This window comes from Boleophthalmus pectinirostris, unplaced genomic scaffold (genome assembly GCF_026225935.1).
Source record: "Boleophthalmus pectinirostris isolate CB_2022bp ecotype Guang Dong unplaced genomic scaffold, ASM2622593v1 HiC_scaffold_5, whole genome shotgun sequence".
In the NCBI taxonomy this organism is placed as follows: domain Eukaryota; kingdom Metazoa; phylum Chordata; class Actinopteri; order Gobiiformes; family Gobiidae; genus Boleophthalmus; species Boleophthalmus pectinirostris.
The window spans coordinates 3,744,496-3,759,458 of NW_026571404.1; the positions used below are offsets into that span (position 1 = coordinate 3,744,496).

At 42.7% G+C, this 14,963-nt stretch overlaps 1 protein-coding gene across 1 annotated transcript in view; it reads left to right on the top strand.

The window, feature by feature from the left end:
* The first annotated feature begins 6,855 nt into the window (after window positions 1-6,855).
* Window positions 6,856-14,963, top strand: part of zgc:110045 (uncharacterized protein LOC664755 homolog) — a 65,160-nt gene continuing 57,052 nt past the window's right edge. The window contains exons 1-2 of the mRNA XM_055162927.1: window positions 6,856-6,873; window positions 6,972-7,100. Of these exons, the coding sequence (XP_055018902.1) occupies window positions 6,856-6,873; window positions 6,972-7,100 (147 nt within the window). The remainder of the gene's footprint in view (window positions 6,874-6,971; window positions 7,101-14,963) is intronic.

Genomic DNA, 14,963 nt, shown 5'->3' on the forward strand with positions numbered 1-14,963 from the left:
GTCTAAACCAGGACTGAACTAGGACTAAACCAGGACTAAACCAGGTGTCTTTTACCATTTGTTCAGCAGAGTTTGGCAGTTCCAGAACTGAAATCAAAATATCATCAAAATAATTCTTATAAAGGTGTTTGGAATTTAAAAACACAGTGGAGCACTTCCTGTATGTACATGACATCATCGAGTGTTTGAGTTTGAGAGAAGAACTCAGCCTAAATGTGCAGGTTTTGTGTTTTAAACTTGTGTGAATGAAACAAAAACAAAACTCCAGGTCTGTTTGTGACGAAGAAACATTAAAACATAGATGAATGTTGTAACATGAGTCTGTTCAAAAGACGTCTGCCAAACTCTGCAGCTGCAGAAAATAAAGAGATAAAAAAAACAAACAAACTCAGAATCAATTTTCTTGTTTGTTTTTAAGAGACAAGTTACCAAACCATGAAACGAGGCAGAAAAAGCTCAAACTGATGTTGTGGAAAAATGATGTATCTCCTGATGATAAATAATTAATCCATTTGTGAAGCGCGAGGAGTTTTTGGAACACAGACAAAGGTTTATTCTCGTTACAGAAGAAATGGACGGAGACCAAGAGCTTCTCCAGAGTCTCCTGAGTCTCCAGAGTCTCCAGAGTCTCTGAGTCTCCAGAGTCTCCTGAGTCTCTGAGTCTCCAGAGTCTCCAGAGTCTCCAGAGTCTCCAGAGTCTCTGAGTCTCTGAGTCTCTGAGTCTCCAGAGTCTCCAGAGTCTCTGAGTCTCCAGAGTCTCTGAGTCTCTGAGTCTCCAGAGTCTCCAGAGTCTCCAGAGTCTCCAGAGTCTCCAGAGTCTCCAGAGTCTCCAGAGTCTCCAGAGTCTCTGAGTCTCTGAGTCTCTGAGTCTCTGAGTCTCCAGAGTCTCCGAGTCTCCTGAGTCTCTGAGTCTCCAGTCTCTCCAGAGTCTCCAGAGTCTCCAGAGTCTCCAGAGTGAGTCTCTGAGTCTCCAGAGTCTCCAGAGTCTCCAGAGTCTCCAGAGTCTCCAGAGTCTCTGAGTCTCCAGAGTCTCCAGAGTCTCCAGAGTCTCTGAGTCTCTGAGTCTCTGAGTCTCTGAGTCTCCAGAGTCTCCAGAGTCTCCAGAGTCTCCTGAGTCTCTGAGTCTCCAGAGTCTCCAGAGTCTCCAGAGTCTCCAGAGTCTCCAGAGTCTCCTGAGTCTCTGAGTCTCCAGAGTCTCCAGAGTCTCCAGAGTCTCCAGAGTCTCTGAGTCTCCAGAGTCTCCAGAGTCTCCAGAGTCTCCAGAGTCTCCTGAGTCTCTCTCCAGAGTCTCTGAGTCTCCACTGAGTCTCTGAGTCTCCAGAGTCTCCAGAGTCTCCAGAGTCTCCAGAGTCTCCAGAGTCTCTGAGTCTCCTGAGTCTCCTGAGTCTCCAGAGTCTCCAGAGTCTCCAGAGTCTCCAGAGTCTCCAGAGTCTCCAGAGTCTCCTGAGTCTCCAGAGTCTCCAGAGTCTCCAGAGTCTCCAGAGTCTCCAGAGTCTCCAGAGTCTCCAGAGTCTCCAGAGTCTCCAGAGTCTCCAGAGTCTCTGAGTCTCCTGAGTCTCTGAGTCTCCAGAGTCTCCAGAGTCTCCAGAGTCTCCAGAGTCTCTGAGTCTCTGAGTCTCTGAGTCTCCAGAGTCTCCAGAGTTTCCTGAGTCTCCAGAGTCTCCTGAGTCTCTGAGTCTCTGAGTCTCCTGAGTCTCTGAGTCTCCTGAGTCTCCAGAGTTTCCTGAGTCTCCAGAGTCTCCAGAGTCTCTGAGTCTCCAGAGTCTCTGAGTCTCCAGAGTCTTCCTGAGTCTCCTGAGTAGAGCCCGACCGATATGGATTTTGTTGTGGTCGATATGAAACCGATATAATGGGAGTTGGTGCTGCCGATAGCCGATATAATCGCCGATATATTTAGTGATGTAAAAATTCACTGTAAATCTTGAATTGATTAAAAAACTTAGGTTTGGCTCTAGTAGATTCTAAATTGGGTTTATTTAGGCAACATTTATTGCTATTTTGACTCTTTACATCATATTTACAGACAGTACGTCGGCCTAATGGGATTTTTGCATCACATTCTAGCTACTAGTGATGGGGATTCCAGTTTTTTTTTTTTTTTTTGGAGAACCGGCTCTTTTGGCTCATCTCACTAAAGCAGCTGGCTCTTTCGGCTCCCAAGTGACTCTTGAGATTGTTTTGTTGCAAGCAGGACTAAACCAAAACTGAACCAGGACTGAAAAAGGACTTAACCAGGACTAAAACAGATTTAAACCATGTGTGAAACAGGACTAAACCAGAACTGAACCAGGACTGAGTGTCGGGACTCGGTTTCTATCTTTCTCCTTCACTCGAGCCCAAGTTTAGTCCTGGTTTATTCATTTTATGCTGAACTGCAGCCAAATATGCACTTTTTTTTTATCCTATGCACACGCAGATTTCTGAAAGTTTCGTTTTCAGCCGCTGCTGCTGTCAAACTACGGATCTACATGTGGCATGAAGAGAAAAAGTGAGAAAAAGAGAAAACACGGCTCCCGATAAGAAGCAGGCTCCTGTTGTTCGCTCTAAGAGCCGCTTTGATCGCGACCGACCCATAACTCCTAGCTAGTAAATAAACAATCGCTATTAGCCTTTAGCCGTAAAAACGTGCGCACCGCGGTAATTAATTATATGCATAAATGTGGATCATTCACACGTCTATTCACAGCTCATTTACATATCAATGCAGGTCCAGTAACAAATATACGGCCAATATAATCACTTTACAATAAACCAATAGAAAACAGCATGTTTATGTGTGGGAGCTACAGCAGCTAACCGCTAACAAAACCTAAACTAGCTTCAAATTCGATGTATTTCCAACACTCAGACTCACACAGGCTCCTCCCACATCACAAGTCTGAACTAATAAATGTCCTTTTAATCCAGACTCAAACCGATTGTCCGAAAAAGAAAATAATCTCAGTGTTGCGCACGGCTGCAGGTGTAAACAAACACACGTGAGTGAAGTGGCGTCACTCTGTGGTGTGTTCAGGGACAGTACGACACAGACACAGACAAATTACACCGCAGATAAATACTGATGCGAAGCCACATATTTGGACATTTATCTGTCTGTAAATTGGATTAAATGAACAGAATGTAGAGAGTCTAAGATTTATAACGAGGTATAACATGCCCACGTGAAATATCGGCCCATATCTGCAAGCATATCGGCCGATAGCCGATATGTCTCCAGGTGCCCATATTAGCCGATAATATCGGCCAGCCGATATCGTACATATTGTATAGTTCCAGTGACTTGTATTGAACGAGCAGATGTCTGAATCTGAGAGAAACAAGTGATTAAAGTAATTATCATTGTCTATATTAAGCCAACACTGAATGAATTATTTCCTGCTCTCTACTCCCCCTGCTGTCTGTGAGAGGCACTCCTTCCTGCACACAAAAGCCTCTTAAACCCGATCTGACTTGTGTTTCTTTGATTTCTTTGGAGGGGCTCGGTCTGATTAAAGCAGAGGAGAGGCAGCTGGATTTCAATGGACAATATTTATGTACGGCTCTCGAGATGTTGGAGCGCACAGCTGCGGTCAAAAGTGTCCAGCCAATTTGGGAGACAGCTTTTGAGACTCGAGGGCTTTTGGTTAGATTCACTCTGTCTTCATAATTCTGCCTTATGTTACTGGAGCTGGGGCTGGGGCAGCGAGGACAAAAACAACAATATACAGTTTTTTAGACGGTGCATATAAAGAAACTCTGGGATTGTGCAGATATAAAAGCGGCAGTCGAGTAAAAATCAGAAATATTTGATGTTTTTTTGTTACTCAAAATGATGCGGAATCGTGTATAATTAATATTAACATGTTTATATAATAAAATATAGAAAATAAATCATAAACTACAACACATGAACCAGGACTAAACCAGGACTAAACAAAGTCTAAACCAGGACTAAACAAAGTCTAAACCAGGACTAAACAAAGTCTAAACCAGGACTAAACAAAGTCTAAACCAGGACTAAACAAAGTCTAAACCAGGACTAAACCAGGACTAAACAAAGTCTAAACCAGGACTAAACAAAGTCTAAACCAGGACTAAACAAAGTCTAAACCAGGACTAAACAAAGTCTAAACCAGGACTAAACAAGACTAAACAAAGTAAACTAAACCAGGACTAAACAAAGTCTAAACCAGGACTAAACCAGGGACTAAACCAGGACTAAACAAAGTCTAAAGGACTAAACCAGGACTAAACCAGGACTAAACCAGGACTTAAACCAGGACTAAACTAAACCAGGACTAAAAGGACTAAACCAGGACTAAACCAGGACTAAACTAAACCAGGACTAAACAAAGGACTAAACAAAGTCTAAACCAGGACTAAACCAAGTCTAAATCAGGGCTAAACCAGGACTGAACCAGAATTAAACCTGGACTAAAGCAGGACTAAACCAGGTCTAAACCAGGTCTAAACCAGGTCTAAACCAGGTCTAAACCAGGACTAATCTTGGACATGAGAACTAGAGAGAGAGAGAAAACCCTGAGCCCATGGAGCAGGGTGTCCAGGAAACCAGGACTAAAACAGGACTAAACTAAGTCTAAACCAGATGTAAACCAGGACTGAACCAGGACTAAACCAGGACTAAACCAGAACTAAACCAGGTCTAACCCAGGACTAAACCTGGACTAATCTTGGACTAGAGAGAGAGGGAGGGAGAACCTCGAGGCTGCAGAAAAGTGTGTTTACAGAATACAATCTTTTCGCCTGTGGTCACCCGACGGTCTACGAGGGCGAACCTCCAGGCCCGTCCCAACACTCAGTCCTGGTTTAATCCTGGTTCAGTCCTGGTTCAGTCCTGGTTCAGTCCTGGTTCAGTCCTGGTTTAGTCCTGGTTCAGTCCTGGTTCAGTTGGTTCCTGGTTCAGTCCTGGTTCAGTCCTGGTTCAGTCCTGGTTCAGTCCTGGTTTAGTCCTGGTTCAGTCCTGGTTCAGTCCTGGTTCAGTCCTGGTTCAGTCCTGGTTCAGTCCTGGTTCAGTCCTGGTTTAATCCTGGTTCAGTCCTGGTTCAGTCCTGGTTCAGTCCTGGTTCAGTCCTGGTTCAGTCCTGGTTCAGTCCTGGTTCCTGGTTCAGTCCTGGTTCAGTCCTGGTTCAGTCCTGGTTCAGTCCTGGTTCAGTCCTGGTTTAATCCTGGTTCAGTCCTGGTTCAGTCCTGGTTCAGTCCTGGTTCAGTCCTGGTTCAGTCCTGGTTCAGTCCTGGTTCAGTCCTGGTTCAGTCCTGGTTCAGTCCTGGTTCAGTCCTGGTTCAGTCCTGGTTCAGTCCTGGTTCAGTCCTGGTTCAGTCCTGGTTTAATCCTGGTTCAGTCCTGGTTCAGTCCTGGTTCAGTCCTGGTTCAGTCCTGGTTCAGTCCTGGTTCAGTCCTGGTTCAGTCCTGGTTCAGGTCACTATAGGACAGTAGTGCAGATATGATGATCCTGCAGGTTGTTTTCATCATTGACGTGTAAAATGTAAATTGAAATTAAATCTATGGCATTTAACTTATTTATCAACAGCAGATGAGCCATCAAGTCAAGTTACAAGTCAGATCTGAGGAGAGGCAAACCCACTCACATCAAGAATGCATGTTTTCATATATTTTACACTTGAGTAATGAGATAAATACAAGTTACATGGACTTAAAGGCAAACTGTGAAACATTCCAGGCCACTAGAAAAGCCACGTAATGCATCTTTAACCCCAAAAGTGAAAGAATATCCCTTTATACACCTTTGTCTTAATGATTACAGTGCCATTTTCTCTGATTAAAATTTTTTATCAGGCCATATTGCAGCTTTTTTTTGAATGGGAGTGAAAATATTTTGCATCCATCCATTTTCTTCGTCTTATCCAGGTCCGCGTCACGAGGGCAGCGGTCTAAGCACGGACTCCCAGACTTTCTTCTTTTTGCATCATCGGGTTTCACAAAATTGTTGATATTTTCCAACATAAAGTCAGAAAATCAAACGATATTTTGCATTATAACCCAGCTCTAGATGAAGATAAACCTTTGTGTAACCCAGGTATTTTCTGTTCCTGTCCATCTCTACCTAATATTTTGGCCGCCGTTATTCGCCACTATCGCGAGATTTCGCACACGTATCGCAAGACTAATTGCGGCCAAGATCTTTAAACATGGCCGCGCGCACGCTACCATTGACTCGTGTGTTGTGTCGGTCCCGGGTGTGACTGAGCTGCTGCAGATGCCTCCTACCTTCACGACGAAGTGCTGTCGTGATTCTATGTGGTTAAACTAAGTGGAACTGGCCAGGTTCCGAAACTGGACTTTTCCGAAACTGAACTCTCCAGACACTGGATGGCGAGCTAAGGCCTAGAGCCCGAATCAAACTAAGAGTGCAAGCATCTGCCGGTGCGGCAGGAGGCGTAGCAGCCGCTCAACCCACACACACACTCACACACCCACTGCCCCCTGCTGTGGGCATTGGGCCCCTCATAGACTTTGCTGGAAATCACCCACCATAACCATTTCCAGAACTCTCTTTTTTTTGCCTTTCATGTGACGTCCGTGTGGATTATATTCATTTTTGCTGCTGCTCATTAGCACTTGGACTAAGGACTATAACTCACTGAACCTCCCATAGACTCTGAACTTAATCACATAAATGTGCACATCTGTAAATATTGTAAATACTGTCTGTTTGTACACTGTAAATAATAACACCACAACTAAGCACTGCAATCTTGTGTAAGTGTCTCATTAAACACCTCACTTCCCTCCGAGCCGAACCCCGTCTTCTGATCTTGTCATTTACCATTACTATTGTTGTTATCACCATCACTACTACTACTACACCTCCTTCTGTGGCATTGTATAAGTGCTACATGTTCTTCGTTTGTGACGTAAGCGTGACTAGAGTCTGTTGTGTGTGTTGTGTGTTATAGTGTGTGTTGTGTGTTATAGTGTGTGTTGTGTGTTATAGTGTGTGTTGTGTTTGCAGAGCACAGGGGCCCAGGTGCAGGTGGCCGGAGACATGCTTCCTGAGTCGACAGAGAGAGCGGTCACCATCTCCGGGACGCCCCAGGCCATCACCCAGTGTGTGCGTCACATCTGCTCCGTCATGCTCGAGGTACGGACCACAAATACTGTACAAAAACAGAACAAACGGAAACAGAAAGAAGGTACGGACCACAAATACTGTACAAAAACAGAACAAACTGAAACAGAAAGAAGGTACGGACCACAAATACTGTACAAAAACAACAAAAACAGAAACAGAAAGAAGGTACGGACCACAAATACTGTACAAAAACAACAAAAACAGAAACAGAAAGAAGGTACGGACCACAAATACTGTACAAAAACAACAAAAACAGAAACAAAAGAAATGTGACGGCTCTAATTCAAACTCCTGTACAGTTCATAAACGTTTTCTGGATTTTTATTTTATCATATATTAACACAATTAATGTATGGTGACCGGATTTTCATAATCAAAAACTGGGACATCACCATTTTTTTTAGTGGTTTGTAATCAATAAAATTGTTAAATGAGTGCGTAATTAAGGAAAAGTTTTTGCACTCGGCCCATTCATGACGAACATGTGAGTCAGTACAGTCACATTTTCTTTGTGTTTTGGTCGTTTTTAAGCAGCTTTTCTGTATTTTACCAAAACAAATGACAACTTATGCCTCTCTTTACTTTTGGCAAGTATCAAATTGATGAAAAATAAGGACATCTGGGACATTTCTTGTATCAAACTGGGACAAATCAATCGTTTTGGACAAAGCCATTGGAACAGGGGACACAGGGCTCAAAACTAGGACTGTCTTGGATGTTGCAGTCAGCAGAGGGCGCTCTAATGCAAATCTTCAGCTTTTTAGAGAGAGAGAGAGAGACTTGAATTTCCCTCTGGATCATTTAATTTAAGTTTGGCTGCTGTAAATTAGTAGCCTGATTCATCCGCCAGTTTCACTATGTGGAAACCATCTGACCTGTTAGGATTCATTCCCTCAACGGTAGACAGGTCATTTTTTTATTTAACCAATCGCTGCTGTTTGGTCGTGACGTATGTAATGCACCAAATCCTGTAGGAAGAAGGACAATAACGTCTTTCCACTTGATAAAATTCACCAAACATTCTCTTTGTTCCGGCTTTAAATCCTCGATCTCGTGAATCGTTGCCAACACAGAATGTCTGTCTTCGTCTGCATCCATCTCGAACGCTTTGTTTACTGTTGTGCTGCTCCACAAAAGGGACACAGACAAACGTGATGAGTTTGACGTCAGGACTTCACAGCTCACACCTGATTGGCCGGTGCACGTCTACAACTTCTGGGATATTCTGATTCCTGACCTTGTCACTGGAGAGAAATTAAATTGAGTGGAGACACTAAGTGGCACTAACCTGGTTAACAAATTGTTGCTTTTAGTGCGAATTATTATAAGTTTTAAAGCAAAATTCAAATGCATAGGTGACCAAAAGTACTTTTTAGAAAACAAAACAAACAAACAACAGTTACCCTGGTTATGTATGTGCCAACCTGTGTGATGATTGGGTGAATATGGTTCAGAAAATTGCCGAAATTGTCGATCCTTTATAATGTCGTGACCTTTCAATTGACCCGTGTGACCTCGAATGACCTCGGATCGTCACCAAACTTTTTTTGTGGCATTGGGCTCGGGGGCTTGACCCACGTGCCAAATGGCGACAGTCGGTCCATAAATGGTGGAAGTATCACGGGTGGACAGACACACAGACACACACACACACACACACACACACACACACACACACACACACACACACACACACAGGGTCTAAAACCTAACCTAAAAACCTAAAACCTGGTCAACTCTTCAGGGACCAGGTAATAAAGCTTCTAACTAGAGGCACTGCTCTGTAACCTTAAATTAACCTTTAATTTCAACACAGTCTGACTTAGATGGAACTACAACAGGATGAGCCAATGGCGTTAAACAAAACAAGTCCCTAGTTTTTCTATTAGTCACTTTCACCTTTTTGTTGAAAATTAGGCAAGGCAAGTTTATTTGTACAGCACAATTCGTACACAAAGTAATTCAAAGTGCTTTACAGAATAAGAAATACATTAAAATCATAATAAAAACAAATCAAAACATAAATAATCATGAAGATTAAAATTTTAAAAAAGAGAGACATAAATTGGAGAGAAGAGTGCGGAATGAAAACCTTTCAGTTATTTGCACAGTTAAACAGAAATGTTTTGAGTCTGGATTTAAACAGCGTCACAGAAGAGTCTGTCTCACATGTTCAGACTGTTCCAGGTTTTAGCTGCATGAACCTGAAACTCTGACTCCCCTTGTTTAGTCGTGACTCTGGGCACCAGCAGGAGGTCGGTCCCTGAGCTCCTCAGAGTGTGAGATGTTCATATGACACTAACATGTCACAGATGGACTTTGGTGCTCGGCCATGGAGACACTTGTACAAACAGAGCTGCTTTAAAGTCTCTGAGCCACAGGAGCCAGAGCAGAGACCTGAGACCAGGACACATGTGCTCGTACTTCCTAGTTCGAGTCAGGACCCGAGCTGCAGCGTTCTGGATGTTCTGGATGTTCTGGATGTTCTGGATGTTCTGGATGTTCTGGATGTTCTGCAGCGTCTCACAGCTCGTTTGGAGAGACCAGTGAGCAGAACATTACAGTATCTAACCTACTGGAGACAAACACATGGATAAGTTTCTCCAAGTCTGATTTAGACAGTAAACCTTTGATTTTTGCTCTGTTTTTTAGATGGTAAAAGGCTGCAGATGTTATTGATTTGATGTGGCTGTTAAAGTTCAAGTCTGAGTCCATTATTACCCCGAGATTTCTTGCCTGATTTGAAGGTTTTAGAGAGAGAGACTGGAGGTGATGCTGACACTGTCCCTTTGTTTTTGTGGACCAAACTCTATGACTTCAGTCTTGTCAGAGTTTAGCTGGAGAAAGTTGTTTTGCCTCCACACACTGATCTGTTGGACGCAGTGACAAAGTGAGTCCACTGTTCCTCCTAAACAGAACGATGAATGTTCATGTTGATCACAGGCTCCTGAAAACGCACCGTTTTCTATTTGTTTCTTGAGATTTCAGACTAATTTCAACTTTTTTTTAGGCAGTATTTGCTCACATTCCGCCACAGACATACATGCAGAACACCCCAGTTTTGCTGTCACTGCTGAGTATCAACATAAAGTTTGAGTACGTTTCGATTCTATTGTAAAGCGTCTTGTTTTTCTTGCATTTTCTTGCTCACAAACTCTTCGCTGTACGTCGCGTCGTGTCCCCGTGAGGCCGCCTCTGCCCGGCTGCCGTTTCCTTCCCCGCGACGCTCAGATATAATTACTTTTGTGATAGATGCAAAGATTATACAAGTGTAAAATGCCCATTATCGCCACGGTTACTGCCCCACAGGCTAATGACAAGCAAGCTCTCCGGAGGAAACGCTCCACAACAACCTGTCTAACACTTACGGATAAATATAGACGGCACTTCACCCTGTCAGCGACGGAGGGATTACAGGTAAATGCAGGGCTCTATATGCAAAGTTTTCAGGTTTTCAGCCAAGATTGTTAATTAACTCCATAAACGCGTCGCACTTTTGACAAACGCGTGGGCACAGAACAATACAGAAGTGATTTAAAGAAAAACAGATTAACAATAGGCACTTAAGAAGCTTCAGCAGCTTTGTGCATTATCATTAAAGTGGAGCTAAACATTAAATCAACTTTTTTTTGGGGGTGTACTGTCTAATGCCCCTAGTCTTATACCGGCAATTTTAGAGCAAACTACTGTAGGTACTATAGAGCTTTTTCACAACAGCCAGAAGTGCCGCGGTGTAGGTTTGTGAAACTTCAGGTTAATGGTTTTTCTGTGGCAAAATGTGTGTGTAAATGTGTGTGTCGTTTTCTCCAGCAGCTTCGTAAATCTGCCCCATCACCAAATCTTCAACCAACAAGGTCCACAAAGACAAAAATTCTAACATGAACAATTTATCCACGACTATCAAGAGAAGAAAGACCAAAACTTAAAGGAAACAACGACGAGCACAGGCAGTGTCGCGAAGGTGACTTTTAAAATACCCCAGAATGTAGTTTGTAACGTAATCCATTAAATTACTTAATGTGAGTAATGTAATCTGAATACTTTGGATTACTTGATTTGCTGTAGAGAAACAAAGACGAGGATATTGTAACATAAGAAGTTTTGTCTGATAAAAGAAAATAAAAAGCCCAGACTTTACTGAACCAAATTAAAAAATATTATTGATAGAAAACGAAGAAACACGTCCACACAGCAGGATTTAGTCCTGTTAAATCCTGTTTGAGACATAGTTTAGTCCTGGTTTTAGTCCTGGTTTAGACCTGGATTAGACCTGGTTTAGACCTGGTTTTAGTCCTGGTTTAGTTCTAGTTTAGACCTGGTTTTAGACCTGGTTTAGTCCTGGTTTAGTACTGGTTTAGTCTTGGTTTAGTCCTGGTTTGGACCTGGTTTAGTCGTGGTTTAGTCCTAGTTTAGACCTGGTTTAGTCCTGGTTTTAGTCCTGGTTTAGACCTGGTTTGGACCTGGTTTAGTCCTAGTTTAGACCTGGTTTAGACCTGGTTTGGACCTGGTTTAGTCCTAGTTTAGACCTGGTTTAGTCCTGGTTTTAGTCCTGGTTTAGACCTGGTTTGGACCTGGTTTAGTCCTAGTTTAGACCTGGTTTAGTCCTGGTTTTAGTCCTGGTTTAGTGTCCGGCAGTGAGTGGAATTACTGAAAAAAAAAAAAAAAAAAAAAGTGAAAACAGGAAAATTCTTCTGTGTAATCCATTTATTTCAACAAAGTAACTGTAATCCATTTACCACTCACTGAAACAGTAACTGTAACTGAATACAGTTACTCATCATTTGTACTCTGATTACATAACTCTGGTACATGTAATCTGTTACTGGGGTCTCCCACCTGTGGCTCAGGAGACACCAGTCGTTCTCCGACACCTTCACAGTATCTCGCCAAGACATTTCTGAGTTCTATGCATTGTGCTGAATAACAGAATTTCTATTAATTAAATGGCTACTATCATAGTAAATTTATCATTTTGATGTGCACTAATAAATGGTTTATGTTTTATAAGAGTTTAACTGTTCCCATCTAAACCCGTGGCTCTTTTATTTACTCAGTTTCTTGCAACCACTAAATGAGAAGCTCTGTGGTGTTTTTGTTTTGAACAGGTCGTTCACTGGAGGAAAAAGCATTAGTTAGTATAACATTAGTGAACTACTGAGCAAAACTAATGCTATGGTCATGAATAAAATGTAAGTAATTAGAGATGCTAGAGATGTGATCTGTGAACATCTGTAGCATTGAAACTACAAAAATCTATGTATCGATGTTAATATCTACATGACGAAATCGATTCATTTTAATTCTAGAATCAGTCTGACTTAACAAGTTACTGATGTTTTACTCATTCATTGTTCTCCTTTAAGTTTCATCTTTCTTCTCTTGATCGTTGTGGATAAATTCTTCATGTTTGAATGTTTATCCTTCGTGGAGTTTGTTGGTTGAAGATTTGGTGATGGGGCAGATTTATGAAGCTAGACATTTCCATTGACATTTTGACACAGAAAAACATTAACCGGAAGTTCTGCAAACCTAAAGCACCTCCGGCCGTTGTGAAAAAGGTCTATGGCTTTCAGTAGCCACTACAGTTCCAAGTACTTGGTGACATCACAAAAGACTGACCTGACAACCAAGTTTTATTACGAACACCTGGCGATTGAATAATCCACAGGTGTCATAGGTCGGACTCGGACAAACTTTAGAACTTATGTTTGGGCTTGGGTCTGATTCGGACACATCAGCATGACATAAGACATTTGAAACATAAAATGAAAAACAGTTCAGGCTATTGTTTCGGTAGCCAGTGCTCAGGCGCTCCGCTCATCTGTGTTGACGTTCCGAATGCCTTTTTTCAGTTGATTGATGAAATTGGACTTTCCATACAAACAATATCCTCCATGTGTCATTAGACCTATGAAAATCATTTGACTTTAATTGTGTCAGGTTCGGTCGGACTCAGACACAAATATCTTAATGCGCTTTGGGCTCGGTTTGGATTCAATCACTGCTCTGTCGGACGAGGGCTGGTCTACTAATCCTACTGAGGATTCAAATGGGTCATAATTATCCATGCATCCATCCATCCATTTTCTTCTGGTTATCCGGGGTCGGGTCGTGGGGGCAACAGTCTGAAAAGGGCCTCCCAGACTTCCCTCTCCACACACACGTCCTCCAGCTCCTCCAGGGGAACCCGAGACGTTCCCAGGCCAGTCCAGAGACATAGTCCCTCCAGCGTGTCCAAGGTCTTCCCCCGCTAAGACTTATGGGACATGAACACCTCCCAATGGAGACGCCCAGGAGTCATCCAGAACAGATGCTCAAGCCTCAGCTGCTCCTCTCGATGTGGAGGAGCAGCGGCTCTACTCCGAGCTCCTCCCGCGTGACTGAGCTCCTCACTCTGTCTCTAAGGGAGACGCCCAGACACCCTGCGGAGGAAAATCATTTCGAGCGCTTGTATCTGCGATCTCGTCCTTTCGGTCACTGACCCAGAGCTCATGACCATAGGTGAGGTTAGGAACATAGACTGACCGGTAAATCGAGAGCTTCGCCTTTCGATTCAGCTCCTCTTCACCACAACGGTCCGATACAGCGACCGCATCACTGCCGACGCTGCACCTGTCCACCTGTCAATCTCACGCTCCATCCTCCCCTCACTCGTGAACAAGACCCCGAGATACTTCAACTCCTCCACTTGAGGCGGGGACTCTCCACCCGCCCGTCATATTTATATTATTTCATATCAAAATCTTACATATGGTTCCTTAAAAAACTACCCAGGTTAGGGTCAGTATTACGTAGTGATTTTGTCAATACAAAACTCCATTCTTGTGCATTTACAGTAAAAAGGATTACATTTTTTGCTCGCTTGTTTAATCCCAATTTAGTTGAGCAGAGGTGCAGCACTTACCACATCTGTAGAGACACTAAATAGCCCGTGTTTACCTGAGGGACTCCTCTAATGGAAACAAGTGAAAGAAAATCAATGTTTAATCTTTTACTTACTCGCTGCAGCAGTGTACAGCGTTAGAATACAGTTATCACTTTAAAAGAACACAAAATGGCAGAGAAACACAATCCTGGTGTTTTTATTTCGCTGTTTTGTCCGGAAAATAAATGTTGGATCAGTAAATTTGGACATTTTAAATCGCAATATTCATCTAAAACGACTTAATAAAAGAAACAGAGCTGCTTTAGGAAACTGTGGCGCCCAGTGTGAGTTGACGTCGCCTTAAACATCATCACAACAAAGTATGACTACGCACCGATTAAGAAAATAAAATTGGTGAACGACTTGAGTACAGAGCAGTGGGCGCTTACTCGTGGAGGTAAAAACAGTGGTAGATTGGCTCTGTTCAATCGCTTACGTCACAAAACCGGCGATAGTAGCTTAAAAATCTTGGAAAACTGAGAAAATGGCCCGGTTTTCTTCATCTATTTGTCATTGTATTCTTTTTTTAATCCTATGAATTGGTCATTAATTTGTGTATTATTATAATGTGTCTAATTTAATAACAAAAAATGAATAAATAAATAAAATGTCATTGCAGCGTTCCATTTTGTTCAGCAGATCAACAGTTCCAACCTGTTCCATGCTTCTATTCCGACATGATTCTATTTAAACATTGACGTTTAATTGTGGGAGTAGCGGCATAAACATGATTTTTTTTTCATTCCTCAAACATTCCGCTTTTCCCACATGAATAATATTAATGTGATAGCCGATTATGCTTTGCCCTCGAATATATCATAAGGTGCTTGATCAGAGAATACTTCAGACACATAGGATAAGACAGTGGGAAAATGTCCTAACTGATCGCCGTGGGAAACGAGCCTGATTCATCAGCCGGTTTGACTTCGTGGAAACCGTCTGATCTC